Raw genomic sequence first — 15,201 nt, forward strand, 5'->3', positions numbered from 1 at the left:
TATTGTTGAGTTTTTTAACTCAGTTTGGGTGAGAAGCTTGGTTCTAGCCAGGGCCGTCCCTGAGATTTTGAGGGCCCTGTGCGAACTTAAATTGGGGCTTCACATAATCTAATACGAAATACTATAAATAAAAATTTGGCATAACTTAATGTCATAAACAATTTTTTTTATAACTAAAAATCATGAATAAATATGTAATGACAATCAGAAATCAAATTCATAAAAATTTAAATGTTTCTATTTGATAAAATTAAATGTTTGGTACAAAAATAAGCTCATTGTGCCCCTACAAGGTCTTTTGCTACCTCCAATAAGCAATTTGTGTTTAATAGGAAAAAAAAATTAGCAATCACAAATTAAAGAGTAGTTGCACACAAATTCTTGAAATTTGAATTTGACTATTTGATTTTGAGTGTTCTTTATGAATATAGGAATTAGGGTTTTCTTTTTTGGGTGTTGAAATTCCTGAAATTGAAAGAATAACTAAAATTGTCAAAGGATTGAAAAAAGAATCAAAGAGAGATTGATGAATGATGATGATTACTTATCAGAAAATCAGAGTTTAAAAGAAAAGAAGAAGCCATAAAGTTTTTTTTGTTTTGTTTTGAATGAAAAAAGTACTTTTCTTAGATGAGAAATTTTTTTTAATAAATTTTTTAAAAGAATGATCGGAGTAGAAAGTGTTTGGGGGATATATATATATATATATATATATACTCCTCATGTGGTTAGCTTCGATGTTTCCTTTTATTTCAAGGGTTTTTGGTTTTTCATTTATTTATTTATTATGTAAAGTTTTTAGTTATAATGCAAAAATAATATAAAAACAGCATATAGACCGACTTCAGCAAGAATCGAACTCTGGCACTATGTTAAATGGAGAAGCGCTGGAGCCAACTCCACCAGACACACCCTTGTGCAAATGTTTAGCACACTATACTATATATACAATTTCTATAATATTAATATATATACTATAAAGAAATTTTTTTTTCGGGAGGCCCTTAAGAATCAGGGGCCCTGTGCGGTGGCACCACTTGCGCCACCCCAGGGCCGCCCCTAGTTCTAGCTTTGGTTTTGAGGTCTAGCTACTTCTACTCTCTGCTTATTTTGAGTTTCTTTAATGAGATTAGAATTCGACCAAACCCTATTGAAGAAAGGAAAAAAAACAATTGATTTGATTGTATATGTAGTCTAGATCGACATTCTGTCTTTTATGAATTCAGTAATAAGTTTGTGTTTTATTTTTGGTCCAAATTAACATCTGTTTGTACATTTGAGTTGAGAACTTGAGATAGTAAACAAACAGGCTGGTTCAAAGTAGTTAAAGTATCAAAGCTGTCGGGAGGTCAAAATTTGGGCTGGTGGATGGAACTGAAAATTTGGTTGAGGCCCATGACAGAAGGACTTGTCCAGGCACGTGCCCTAGTTATAGCGGACCCATTTATTTGGGTTATTGATGCTCGCTGAGAGGTCAAATCAAAACCGTTTGTGACTTGCCCGATCGTCATCTAAAAAAGTTGCCTACCATTGTTGAGTTATAACTACATTTTTAGGGCCCTCATTGTATGTCCTCATAAATGGATAAAGTCGTTCTTGGCAAATTGTTTGTCAGATCGGCATATTGAAGTCACAAATTTACGTGGATTATATATAGCGACAAACTTGTAAGATTCTTTTAACAGTCAAATTCTCATAAACCTTAATACTTTAAAAAAAAAAAAAAAATTTGGTTAAGAATTTGATCCGATGCTTATCAAACCTAAAACTTGGAGAGTGTCGGGAATGGTCAGATTAGTTCAACTTTGAGCTCAAACTACCCGTTGAATCAACACTGATTAGAGATGATCTTTTATTAAATAAGTCGATTCACTAAAAGCTACAATTCGATGTATTAAGAAGACAATAAAAATAAATAAGTCATTAAATTATTACCACTTTAAAGTAAGAGTGATAAATTAAAAAGAAAAAAAAAATCACGCCGGTCAATTTTTCTATAGAAAATTCCAAACCCTAGTGACTGCAAATAATATCTGCTATTGAGGCAATGTTATTTACACTTTGTCGGCACAGACCACAAGTACAAGTGAAGACTGTGAATAGGACTCTCCATTTTCAAAAAGTACGTATGTATAATGTGTGTATGAGTAAATTTAGGTTTTAGTCACAAAAAAAAAAAAAAAAAAATTTGGAAAAAGTCAAATTTTTTTCAAAAAAAAGAGAAAATTCTCTCAACTTTCAAACCAAAGACATGCAAATGTAAAAGAGGGTGATTATATATACTGGGAGAATTTCCGCAAATCCATTTTGTGTTCGAAATAGAATTCAATGGGATCCACGTGTGGACCTGACTTTGCTCTGGCCTCAACACAAGAGAAGAGAAGTGAAGAGAAGAGAGGCCTTGCAATGGCATCAGATGCTGAGGGACCACAAACTGAGAGGAACTTTTCTTAAAAAGTCACAATTTGGAACCTGATAACAAGAAGGGATTACTCATTAAGTCTTATACAAATTAAACATTCAATCTTAAAATATTAAAAATGAAAGGAGAAACAACAACTCTTCATTTTGGCAATTGAGGAATTTATTAAAACTTGTAAGGAAGTCCAACATAATAAATCTATCAAATCAAGTGGTGGGTGGATAAAAAGATGATGTGCTTAGCACTTTTACGCGCTTTCAATCGGCAAAAAAATGTTTATTTACCCATACAATGCCTTTCTCACCCAATCTTTTTGTTAACTCATTTGAGAGATTAACTGATTGGAGTTGATTGCAAGCTTAAGGAAACTACAAATCATTACCAGAACTACAATATGAGTGTCATTTGACCCTTTTTAATTTATTTATTTTTTAAAATTTCCTTTTGCGGGGAATTGGACTTTGAAGCAAGTTTGGGCTTTCTACTAACAATTAGGCCCAAAGAAAGAGTTCTTTTTTTTTTTTTTGGGGTCAAATGGTGATAATTCAATAAAACCGAAAATCTCACTCGAAACGGAAAGGCCACAGAATTACAAAATAAAGCAACCCAGGAAGCCCAAAGAAACAACTAATACATGATATCGTCAAGTTGCAAATCACACTGGTAAAACTTTAAAAAATATTTTGCAATCCAAACTCATGATCATTTCCCTATTCTTTTTCCCCTTACTTTCTCGATATCAGATCCATTCAAATGCAGAACACAATTGGGTAAAAAAAAGTTTCATTATTGTTGGTCCAAAATTTCCTAAAACACCTCCGGCCAAATAGACCAGGTTAAAAGGACCATTGTCGCATGCAGACTGATGTAGTGGGAAAGTAACCTATAAGCTAAGCTAAAACCCTAGAGAGAGAGAGAGAGAGTCTGTGAGAGCAGCATCGAATTCGGCGCTATAGGGAAAAATATACACTGCAGCATGCAGAATGATTGACAGGTTGAACTGTGGAGGGTGATGAATGGTGGCGGCAGTATCGATCGGCTATCACCACCATATTACACGCAAAGTTAACGTTAACAAATAAATTACTACAAAAATATTATTATAATTAAGCTTTGAACAATTCATTGCCTAAAATATGTAGCATGAGAGTCAGCGAAAAACCCTTTTATCACGCATGCATTATAATTAGCTAGCTCTACTCTATTTTGTGCAGTAGGTGACTTTGTGTGTGTTTCTTGGACATTTATGGCGCATGAACATGGTGTTTTCTCTTCTCCCATTTTGTTTATAGTAGTGATTAATTAACCGATACTGCTTGTTACCAAGAGAGAGGATTATGTGATTAAGAGAAGATTAGTGGGTTTGGTAAATAATATTAAAGTTGATGACTTCCAGTGCATTCTTACGTAAATCCAACAATGATGAGGTGGTTTAGAAATCATCAGAATCAATAAACATTGAACAACGAAAAGAATTGATTAAGATGTGGGCTAATTAATGAGAGATTAATGATAATGAATATACAGTTGTATACGTTTGCATGCTTGAGTGCCTCACAACCATTGATTGGTACGAGTCTCACACAGATTAAAGTCTCAAACCGTCTAGTTAAAATATAATATGTGTTATAATTCAAACTTTGTAACACATTACATGTTTTAACTGAATAATACCTATAACGTAATCTTTATTTGTAATATCGGAGTTTTAATCATATAAAGCAATATTTTTAAACTGAAGATTTGTAATTTCTTGTCCTTTTCAAGATGTTCCCTTGATGTTGTGAAATTATTTACTTGGGATTATGGGATGCATAACTTTTTCATTAATTGCTATCTTAATCATAGGGACTACCACTTTTATATTCTTTTGCAGCGTAAATATAATGCTGAAAGCCTGAAACCAAAATTCGTTTAGGCAAATAGCCATGCATGCAAATCAGTAAAACCTCTGAACCAGTGTGATATAATTAGCAATGGCGTCGACTTTGCAAAGTTGGCAATGGCCTATTGGGCACCAAAAACCACCACCATCCGAGCCATAAAAACACCCAACCCCAACTCCCATCACACACCAAAACACACCCAGCCGAGCCAGCCATAACCCTAAACGATTCAACTTCATCTCATCTCTGCACCTATCTGCTCCCACTTCAGTTCCCAAAGCCCTAGCCCTTAGACCTTACAACCCAAGCGGCTGTCTTTTTCACCCACCAATTACTTTTATACCCTCCCTTTCCTTCAATGGCGTACCCCCTACTCTCTCTCTCTCTCTCTCTCTACTCTCTTTCATTCCCGAGATTAGCAACATTAAGGAACAACAAAAATCCACCTTCATTCCTAGAACCTAGCAAAAAAGGATCATGGGCAAAGTCGTCATTTTGCTCATCACATGACGTTTTCGAACGAACACAACAAAAAAGGCCAAGCCCCCTCATTACTTATTGCTCTCAAATCAGCCGCTACCCTACCCAGCCATGTTTTCAGAGATACTCAGCACCAAAAACAACACGCATGTCAATCCCTCTCTCTCTCTTCGTTGTCGTTTTTGTTTGACTCTCTGTGTCCCTCTATAAAACCAATACAAAACCCCCATGCAAAAAGTAATAACCCCATTGTCGTCTCTCTAATCTCTCTCACTTTTTCTTTCTCTCTTTTGCTCTCTCTCTCTCTCTCTCTCTCTCTCTTTAAAGTCATAAACCCCTAAACCCTGGAAAAAAAACAAAGATCAAAATGGACGGTTATGATGAGCAGCACGTGCAGGGTGATTCGGCACGTGCCGCCGGGGACGGTGCTGCTCCGGGGAGCACAAGTCGGTGGAACCCAACAAAGGAGCAGATCAATATGCTTGAGAATTTTTACAGGCAAGGCATAAGGACGCCGAGCGCCGAGCAAATACAGCAGTTGACAAGTAGGCTGAGGGCTTATGGCCACATCGAGGGCAAAAATGTGTTTTATTGGTTTCAAAATCACAAGGCAAGGCAGAGGCAGAAGCAGAAGCAAGAGAGCGTAGCTTATCTTAATCGCTTTTTCCATATGACATCCCAGCCTATGTTTCCTCCTCCTCCTCCTCTTAATCATCATCCTTGCCCAAATGGTAATTAATTAATTAGCTTTTTTGTGTATATATTTTGCTTTAATATTCATTGAATTTTGGACACATTAATATTGGATTTATTTTTGACAAATTCTTTCATTCATCCTCTTTGGATATAATAATTTATATGGTAATAAGTAATTTTTTTTCCATTTGGTTTTTACACACATTTTGTGTATCTAATTATATATATATTATATGATTGTCTTCATACTGTCTCTTCATGGAAATGTGCTCGGTATGCGTGCATATACAACTTATTTTACTCGACATAGATTCATGCACGGAAACACTTATAGCTTTTTGATCATGTTCTTTTCCAATTGTTGTTACTTTTGTCAATTCGATCTAGCAGATGTATAAGAATTGCTTTCTCAGATAGAGTCTTCTGGATAGCTTTTAAAAAGTTGTTTATTTTAAATTATCTTTTGGTGGTGGAGCAAAAAAAAAAAAAAAAAACATAAAGTTGCAAATTTATGGTATATAATTTGGTGTTTTTAATGTCAGTGATGTGCAGCCCATATTACATACCAGTTCAGAATGAATTAGGGTTCTATCAACAATCTCCATATCCCTATAAGGTGCCTTTTCCTGGTGGAGCCAAGGGGAAACTAAGGACTGAGAAATCCGTTAAGCCAAGAACCACCCGCGCTGGTTTCTCTGGATATGAACCTATGCCCCACGGATATAGTACTAGCGGAGGCGGCGACATGATCAACAATGTCGCGAACGAATCGACGGGCAGATGTGATCAAGAAACACTGCCACTCTTTCCTTTGCAACCCACAGGCATTTTACAAGGGAGAGAATATCAAAACCCTTCATGTGGTTCTGGTACTGCTAATTATGCTGACAATTCCACTGCTGCTCTAATTGGCTCTAATTCTGAAATTGTTGGTGACCAACCTTTCTATGACTTTTTCTCTGGATAGAAAAAGGGCTATGTGTTTAGAGATTGATTGAATTGCAGGATTGCTAACGATCATTTTGACTACTTGTTTTTTTAAACTGGGTTGTAATTGTTTGTAGTTGGGGTTTTAGTGATAATTATTCATGGACATGTGCTTTATCTTTCCTCTACTTTGTGATCAAATTCGGGTATAAGGAAAGGAGCACACTGACTTAACCAGGCCACTACATAAAGAACATACTTGTAAGATAAGCTAATAAACATAAATCTGATGTAATTAAGAGTTTTTCAAAGAAAATAACAAAGGAAATGCAATTATGCAATTGTACTTTTAAATTTATTTACACACAAAAAATTGGTGGTGGAGTAGGAATCGAACTTAAAAATTGGGTGCAAAAGTAAATACTTTTAATCACTTAAGCTACAAGCACCTCACCAAGTTGTATATTATTCAAGTTGTAATGAGTAGTACTTGGTAGTAGGGGTGGCTATCGAGACCGGAACACTGAGTCACACTGGATGAAAAGAATCGGAAAAAAATTGTGTTGACTAAAAAGTCAACAAATCAAATCAGACCGATTTAAATCGAACTGATTTAAATCAGTTTCGATTCGGAGTTCACACCTTACAAAACTGTACTAGATCGGATTGGCCAGTTTCATAATTTTTTATTATTATCAAAATTGAACTGAACCGAACTGATTAATTTAGGTGTGAGGTGTGAGGTGAAAATTAAACCGAATCCAACCCACCCCTAATTAGTAGGCCAATCATGAGGACGAGCCCCTGATCATGAGATGCAAGTTGCTATGTTTGGGCGAAGACCATTGTGTAAAATAATCGACCACGCGCCATGCATTTCTTATCGGCCCATAGTTCTGACCCATAACAAAATGGGGTATGCCCAACCCACCGAAGAGAGTGGCGCTATTACAATTTGCCACTTCACTTCCCAAAACATTTTCCCCCACCACCCACCTAAATTTTCAAATTTTCATGTAAGGATAAGACAAATGGTTTCACCCAACTCATTCATCAGTTGTATATAAAAATTAAAAACTCGTGATGCTGCCTTCTTTTTTCGGTTAGCGTTGAATGTTGATTGTAACGACAATGTTACACGTGATGTACTATCAAATGCACAAATGTCATTTCAAGTTATTTTATTTCAGCTGGTTTACGTGTTTGAGCAAGATTGCGGATGCAATAAATCACGTGTAACATTGTCCAGCGGAGAAAGAGCGCTTAAAAAAACACTTGAGGGTGGATTAACCACGCAATTTAGTACGACAAAATGACGAAACAAACCACCCTCAAGGTGAAGTGGAGACTGCCCATTGGCCGAAACAATGGCCTTTTATTATTTGACGCGCCAAAATCTTCAGCGACTCGTAAAAAAGTACGGATAATCCGAAAAACAATATCTCCTCGTCTCCTCATCCTCCTCTTCCACTTCTCAACTCTCTCCATGAACCACTGAGAGAGTCTGGGACCCACTCAAAATCTCTCATGGCGAAGACTCTCGTCTCATCCACACCGTTCGTCGGCACATCTCTACCGTCCATCTCCCGCCGTGGGGCCTACACCCTCCCCTACCGTAGTGGCAATGGACTCGTCTCCACCAGAATCAGGTTCAGCCTCCACCACGTCGTTCCTCCGATCAATCCCTTCGACTCCGGCACCGACGTCGCCTCACTTTTGAGCCGAGCTGAGGGCCTCCTCTACACGCTAGCCGATGCTGCCGTCGCCGTCGACCCGGCCGCCTCGGGCTCCGCAGACGCCGCGGCTCAAAAGAATGGCGGCTGGTTCGGCTTCATCTCCGAAGCCATGGAGTTCGTACTCAAGGTAGTTTGAATTTCGCAGAATTGTTTAATTTTCGTGAGGAAAATTGTTTCGGATATTATTTGTTGACTTGTATTATGTGAATTGTAATTAGATTTTGAAAGATGGACTTGCGACTGTCCACGTGCCATATGCGTACGGCTTCGCAATTATTTTGCTTACAGTACTCGTTAAACTTGCCACATTGCCTCTCACAAAGCAGCAGGTTCGGTGCTTGTTTGTTGACACTTTGGCTTCATTTTGATGAACAATTTTTTTTTTTTTGGGCTGAATTTTTTCTCATAATATTTGTAATATGCAGGTGGAATCGACGTTGGCTATGCAAAACCTTCAACCAAAACTTAAAGCTATACAAGAAAGATATAAGGGCAATCAGGTGAGGGGTACTCTTGTTGGTATGGTTTCTTTCAAATGTTGGTTTGGAGTAATTGTTGCTATGTTTGCCCACCTTTGGTTTCTAGTGGTAATTGGTAACTATGGTTTTTCTATAATCTGTTATTCTGGTGTGCTTGCTTTAGGAAAGAATACAACTTGAGACATCACGGCTGTATCGGCAGGCTGGGGTTAACCCATTGGCAGGTAATTGTTTAATTTATCACCATGTATTTATGCGTGTGCATTTTGGATTGGTCATTTATCACTTTACTTGAATCTGTAAAACTTCAATATAAGTTCTAATTAGACTGAATCTGCATAGTCTCACATGAATTTAATGAGCTGTAAGGTTCAGTAATAAGAAATAAAACGCAATTGTTCGCCGTGTTGGTTCATCTTGAGATAATTTAGTTTTAGTAATGGAACAATTTTCAGTTTCACTTTAACTGGTTAAACTAAGAAACTTGATGTTTTCCAATGTAATGTTGAGCTGGTGTATTGGATTTAATCTGATCGCTTGATAGTGTTGTGGCATGTTGCCTTGAGCCAAATAAGGAGGCTCTAACTTGTTTTTTGAATGTAGGTTGTTTACCAACTTTGGCCACGATACCAGTCTGGATAGGTCTATACCAAGCTCTTTCAAATGTGGCAAATGAGGTAAGTAGTAGGTTGCCTCTACATTTTCCTTGATGCGATGGCTATTATCATTAAAGAAAAAACCAACCTTGCTGATTTTTGCATTTTCTTTTTGTATTCACAGGGGTTGTTGACAGAAGGTTTCTTTTGGATTCCCTCTTTGGGTGGGCCAACAACAATTGCTGCTCGACAAAGTGGATCTGGAATTTCTTGGCTGTTTCCATTTGTGGTAAGATGTTCTTCTGATTTCATGACTTATGAAGCTAACAATTGGTATACTGCTAACTTTAGTGCACCTTAATTGTGAAAGCTTTATGCTAGACACTGATGAGGAAATGAAGAATGGCAAAAACATGAGGTCATATGACTCAAGTTTGTTTTTTTCCGTCTACCACACTGATGGAATTATCATTTTGAACCAACTTAAAACTGTGAGCAAAGTGCAAGGATAAAGGTGTTGAAATAAAAACTGTAAGGGTGAAATGAGTTCAAGGTGAAAATATGAAACGTGTAATTTAACCTTAAATGATCGCCTTAGGCACATAAATAAGTGAGATTGGTGGTAGGTGAAGGTTGGAAACTTAGATGTCTTAATAATTTGACCGTTGTCTTCTCATTTAATATGTTCTACTATTTTACACTCTTAGTTGTGGATCTTTAAATGCATATGGATGGTAAATATGTCAGAAAGGTTCATGAGCTACCACGTGAACCTTGGAGGATCAGAACGTTATTACAGTAATTTAGCACATAGTGGAATACCTGTTTTAGTGGATTAGTTGTATCATATTACTACTGAGGCGTTAAATATCCAAATTTCTTTCACAAACTTGTGCATTTCAAGTGGTTCTTACAATGTGTAATTTTTATCATGCAGGATGGCCAGCCACCATTGGGCTGGCATGACACTGCAGCATATCTTGTTTTACCTGTACTCCTCGTTGCTTCTCAGTATGTTTCAATGGAGATCATGAAGCCTCCACAGGTAAAGACTTGTGTGTGCATTGATGTTTGTTTCTCTATTTCCATTTGATTCTTTTTTCCTTTTGCTACAAAGCAAAAATATGGGTCGTTCAGGTGGGAGCTGATTATTTTAATTATCTGGACTATAACCGATTGTTATATTTGTTTTTGTAACCTTAATGCTTCATTTGGCAGACTGATGATCCAGCTCAAAAGAACACACTTCTTGTATTCAAGTTTCTTCCCCTCATGATTGGTTACTTTTCCTTGTCCGTTCCTTCAGGATTATCAATTTACTGGTTGGTTTCTCATTAACAAATTTACTTGATTTATCTTCTTCATGCATGTAGTACACTAATACATAACTTCTTGTCTGGCTTTTGCTTGGGACTTCCCAAAAGGCACCTGTTGAGGAACATGAACCCACTCCTTCCTTTTAATGTCTTAGAGTCCTTATTCTTTCTGACAAGGGCTTTAAGAATTTTTGGATTTGGTCTTAGATGTATTGTGGATTTATTTGGTTTAGTGTTTTTATTAAAGATCCATGGTTTTGGCATTTAATGGTTAAAATTGTAGAGACAGCTTTTTATGAATGAGTTTTCTGCGTTCACACTACAAATTTTTGTTGCTACAGTCAGTAGTGCTTTGATATCATACTGTAAAAACCAATCGTTCCAACTCATTTTCATTTTTATTTTTAATTTATTGTTCTCCGTGTGGTTGCCAGCACTTCCATCTTAATATTGTATTGCTTTCCTTGAAATGCAATCTATCGAGGGATAAATAAAATGACTTCTATTTTCTTTGCAAGCTTTATCTGGCCTGGCTTTGAAAGATGTTGAATCAAAGCGACCTTGTTTACCCCCATTGTTTATCAGTTGTACCATGTTGTTTACAGGTTGACAAACAATGTTCTCAGCACAGCACAACAAGTATGGCTACGCAGATTAGGAGGTGCAAAGCCTGTTGTGAGTGAGAATGCAAGTGGAATCATTACAGCAGGACGTGCAAAGCGATCAGATTCTCAGCCAGTAGAAGCTGGCAGTAGGTTGGTGTTATACTCTGTGCAGAATGCATAATATTATACTATCAAATCCTGCATAAAGTTTCCTTCCTGACAAATTGAAAAATGATGATCAATAGATTCAGGAAGTTGAGAGAAGAAGAGAAAAAGAACAAGCTGAGCAAGGCATTATCAAATGAAGAGGTTCAGACACTGGCTTCTACATCTGATTCTGAAGCCGGTTCAGATGAAGAAACCAAGGACAAGGTAAAATTATAATTCTGGTGTTATGACGTGATTTATTTTGTAATATGCACAAATAATTTTCTAACTGAGCAACCCTTATCATCATGAGTGCATAATATCAAAATACAACTTTCAATTCAGCCCACTTATTTTGATTCCCCACCCAATCTGGAAATGGGATGTTATTTGTGTTATCATCGTCTTACGAAGAGAAAGACTAATTAGCAAATGAATGTGACAGGGGAATTTCATGAAAAACATATAGCACTTACTCTAATTCATTATATGTTAAATATATCTTATCAGTTAGTTAATTCTACTCTTAGAATGGTTCATTCATTCCCTGTAGTTTAGTATTAAACACTATATGCTTTCAACAAGTACTAAACATGAACGTAGATTAAGAGAGATTTCGATATTGGTTTGTTTTCTGTTAGTGAGTAAATAAAAGATAATCAATCTTTGTTAAGACCTGAACTTTAATATGATCCCATTAGTGAACTTTAGGATGTCTAGTTTTTACATATAAAATTTGTATAGGTTTGGCATTTCGAACTGATTCAGAGATTCTGTCAGGGTGAGGAGATTCTAGAGGCGTATGCTTCTACTGTTGGCAAAGAGCTTCCAGATGATCCTCGGCCAAGGAGAAGCAAGCGATCTAAACGGAAGCGTGCTGTATAAATTGACTATATACTGATTAAGTTTGTAGTTCACGGTGAGTCCTGTATATCTCATCCAAGTGTATTGTAGTTAATATATCGCCAGCTTTATGCTGGCTCATTCATTTTGAGGTATAATGCAAATCATGCTAATTAGTTCTCACCTGCTTAGACTCTTTCATTCCTCTGGGTGCTAGAAGTGTACTTTCTTGTCAACTTCGTTGCATGAACTACTAAGTAGATAAAAGATGCGAAAGAAAAATGGAAAACATAGACATGGAGCCATAACATGCTACTAAGGTTTTGCGTAATCGCATTTTTTCATCTTCTGGAAGACACAGAAAAGTTGTAAGTGTGTTTGTGGTGAATCTTATATTCAAAGATCAGAACTCTATTGTAATTCCACAATCATACAAATTAATCTGGAAATAGGTTCTCTAAATTAATGCGGCTACGAAACAAATGCAGCTGGTTTTTACAAATCTAGAAGCTCTAGGCAGGCAGGTCCAGTGTTTTCATATTGTCCTTTTTTCACTCTTTTGCAACTTGCCCGACCCTTTAGAAGAGTGGTCGGGTAAATGAAATATGTGAAACTTTTTCTTTTGACCTTTTATCACAACTGTAAAGGGAAGTTAGAAACTCTTCTCAGAGCATTGTACTTTTGCCTTAAGTTTTCGCTTACAAGGTGTCTTCTTTTTTCTTGTAATTCCAGGATTAGTATTTACGTTAAACAGTTTTACTGAAGATTTTGATTATGGAACAACTACACTAACAAATTTGCTCATGCACAAAAGCTTCTAGAATTCAAATGTTCAAAATTCCAATTTTGTACACTCACATTCCTCAGAGGAGAGGTTTTTTTGACCTACATGAATAACACTGACCTTCCTTTCTAGCCTCCAACAAATATAATGATCTGATTAGTTCTACATACTAAGTTAAGAACAAGTACATCAAATGTTCATTGCTTTGATGGTGGGCGATGATTCCCTACTGGGTTGGGACCTGATGGAGTTTTATGGATCTTCCTTCCACTGACCTGTTTTTCATTGTTGAACAAAGATGCAAAGAGTCAAGGTGAAATCATCTGACATTAAATACATGAATGCTGGTTAAGCTCTATACACACCCAAGTAGGTAAAACATATCTGGTTCCGGACCCCGACCCAGAGCCAGGCTGTGCAGAATTGTGCTTGAACTGAACTGTGGCCAGGAACAAAGAAAGCTAACATTTATTAAATATTGAAGGAAACAAGGTACCTGCTCAGCTGCATTATTTTTTCCTTTTCTTTTTAATGATATGAATTTTGTTAAAATGTTTGCTACATTATTTTCTGACATCGTCAATAAAAATAGGAGATATATAGTGGCTGACTTACCTGTTTCAATAGCTTGAACATTAATAGTGTAGTGGTATTGAGAAGCTGCAAGCAGGAGCCATACAAGGAGAAGATGAATGGGAGTTTGTCTTCTCATGTTGAGCTTCAGCTGATGATGCATGCTAAAGTGAATAGGAATTATAGGATGTTTGCTGTTGCAAGGGGGGTTTTTATAAGCAAGAAAAAAAGTATATTTATAGGACACATAGGCACACTCCTAATCATAGCCTATCTTGAAAAAAATTGTGGGAATGTTTTGTTTAAAAAAGTGCTTGAGAATCCTATGCCGTTACAATTTGCACTGAATTGATAAGATTTGGGAATTTGAGTTGCTCCTCATTATGAGTTGACTTCTTTGCAGTTATCATTTCATCCATGATAAACCTGTTAAGTACATGACAACCATGCTGTCGGCAACTCGAACTGGGAAATTGGGACCCACCATATGCATGTTGATGAACATTGCTGAATTGCTTACAGAATGAAATAATGAAATGCTCTGATAATTCCATATTTGTCTCTCCCTTCTTTTTTCTATGATGTCCTTCCTACTAGTGAAACTAAAAGATCTTGATTACCCTTTAGATTTCTAATGCATGGATCATACTAAGTTAAGGCGTGTTTGGTGGGCTGGATTATATGATTGGGTACGATTTATTATCTTAGTCAGATGTTTGGTAGTCTAAAAACGACATAGATTGGATTATGTCTAATCCTGCTAGTAGGGCTGAATGTAGTAGGATTAAGTTGGATGGGATTATGTCTAATAATATAATAAGCATATTTTAATTAGTCAAACCCCTTAATCATGTTTAGCATTAAAACACACCAAACACATCATTGGATTAGTGTTATTTTCTCCAATCCAATATAATTTAACGCCAACCATTTTTCTGATTTTATCTTTAGGGTTCTGGGTGTATCGAGACTCTGGTTTGTTGTGATCATGATGATGTCCACCACACATGCCTATATGCCTGCATCTACAAAAATGCATGCGTTTGTGTTAGTTTTGTCTGTTCTGTGTGTGAGTGTGAGCTTTCCACTGGAGTCTTTCTTACTCTTTATTTAGAGAGCTTTCTACGGCACTCTATCTAGAAGCCTTGCTAGAGAAGAAGCACCTGAGAGAAAGAAAAAGGCCGCCTTCTTTTTTAAATCATGATGGGTGCCGTGCTCCTGGTGGTCGAGGCCACCATGACCCTAAACATATAACTTATAATAGTAATTGATTGCGGATGAAGATTGTCAATGGGAATTCGTTGTCTTGATTCCTAGAATTTAAACTATTTGATTTTGGGCTCACCTAACTCCTATGAGGTTTCAACTTTCTGCTATGGAATTATAGTTACATAAATAATGTTAGCAAAGTTGAAAGGTTTTTGAAATTTAAATTAGATGTCAAGACCAATAGGTGAGGTGGATCCTGACGCATGCATTTCGTCATTCTCGTGGACCCAGAAATCCAAACTCTATTTTCAAAAACACGTTGACATTTGTGAGGGCACCAAATCACATTATAAAACTATCCTCACTAGACCCAATTTAATTGAGTTATACAATTTTGTAAGTGAACCCAACTCACCCCCACCACCAGCTGTGAAACTTCCTTGTTCATCGAACTCAAGTCAAGCACTAATCTCCATTGTCAACCACCAAAACTGTTGAGATT

General features: G+C 36.8%; 3 protein-coding genes across 6 annotated transcripts; 2 read left to right on the plus strand and 1 right to left on the minus strand.

The window, feature by feature from the left end:
- Positions 1-5,155: 5,155 nt before the first annotated feature.
- Positions 5,156-6,451, plus strand: LOC117630157 (WUSCHEL-related homeobox 2). Its single transcript, XM_034362904.1, has 2 exons — positions 5,156-5,519; positions 6,027-6,451. Exons 1-2 carry the CDS (start codon positions 5,156-5,158, stop codon positions 6,449-6,451), a joined length of 789 nt encoding a protein of 262 aa, XP_034218795.1.
- A 1,384-nt stretch (positions 6,452-7,835) lies between these two features.
- Positions 7,836-14,116, plus strand: LOC117630709 (inner membrane protein PPF-1, chloroplastic). 4 transcript variants are annotated; one of them, XR_004586233.1, is made up of 13 exons: positions 7,839-8,274; positions 8,366-8,476; positions 8,573-8,647; positions 8,790-8,850; positions 9,230-9,303; positions 9,407-9,511; positions 10,160-10,267; positions 10,441-10,544; positions 11,144-11,293; positions 11,389-11,515; positions 12,071-12,209; positions 13,050-13,409; positions 13,894-14,116. XR_004586233.1 is itself a non-coding variant. In XM_034363439.1 (12 exons), the coding sequence occupies exons 1-11, from the start codon at positions 7,939-7,941 to the stop codon at positions 12,173-12,175; spliced, it is 1,356 nt and encodes a 451-aa protein (XP_034219330.1). In that variant the 5' UTR covers positions 7,839-7,938; the 3' UTR covers positions 12,176-12,209; positions 13,894-14,116. The 4 variants fall into 4 exon arrangements, 1 of the variants encoding a protein (XP_034219330.1); XR_004586234.1 differs by having other exon boundaries at positions 13,216-13,409; XR_004586232.1 differs by having other exon boundaries at positions 7,836-8,274; positions 12,071-13,409; positions 13,894-14,043.
- Positions 13,077-13,765, minus strand: LOC117630710 (CLAVATA3/ESR (CLE)-related protein 46). The gene is made up of 3 exons (XM_034363440.1): positions 13,533-13,765; positions 13,283-13,356; positions 13,077-13,192 (listed from the first exon to the last, which is right to left on the minus strand). Exons 1-3 carry the CDS (start codon positions 13,651-13,653, stop codon positions 13,115-13,117), a joined length of 273 nt encoding a protein of 90 aa, XP_034219331.1. The 5' UTR covers positions 13,654-13,765; the 3' UTR covers positions 13,077-13,114.
- Positions 14,117-15,201: the final 1,085 nt, after the last annotated feature.

This window comes from Prunus dulcis, chromosome 6 (genome assembly GCF_902201215.1).
Source record: "Prunus dulcis chromosome 6, ALMONDv2, whole genome shotgun sequence".
In the NCBI taxonomy this organism is placed as follows: Eukaryota; Viridiplantae; Streptophyta; class Magnoliopsida; order Rosales; family Rosaceae; genus Prunus; species Prunus dulcis.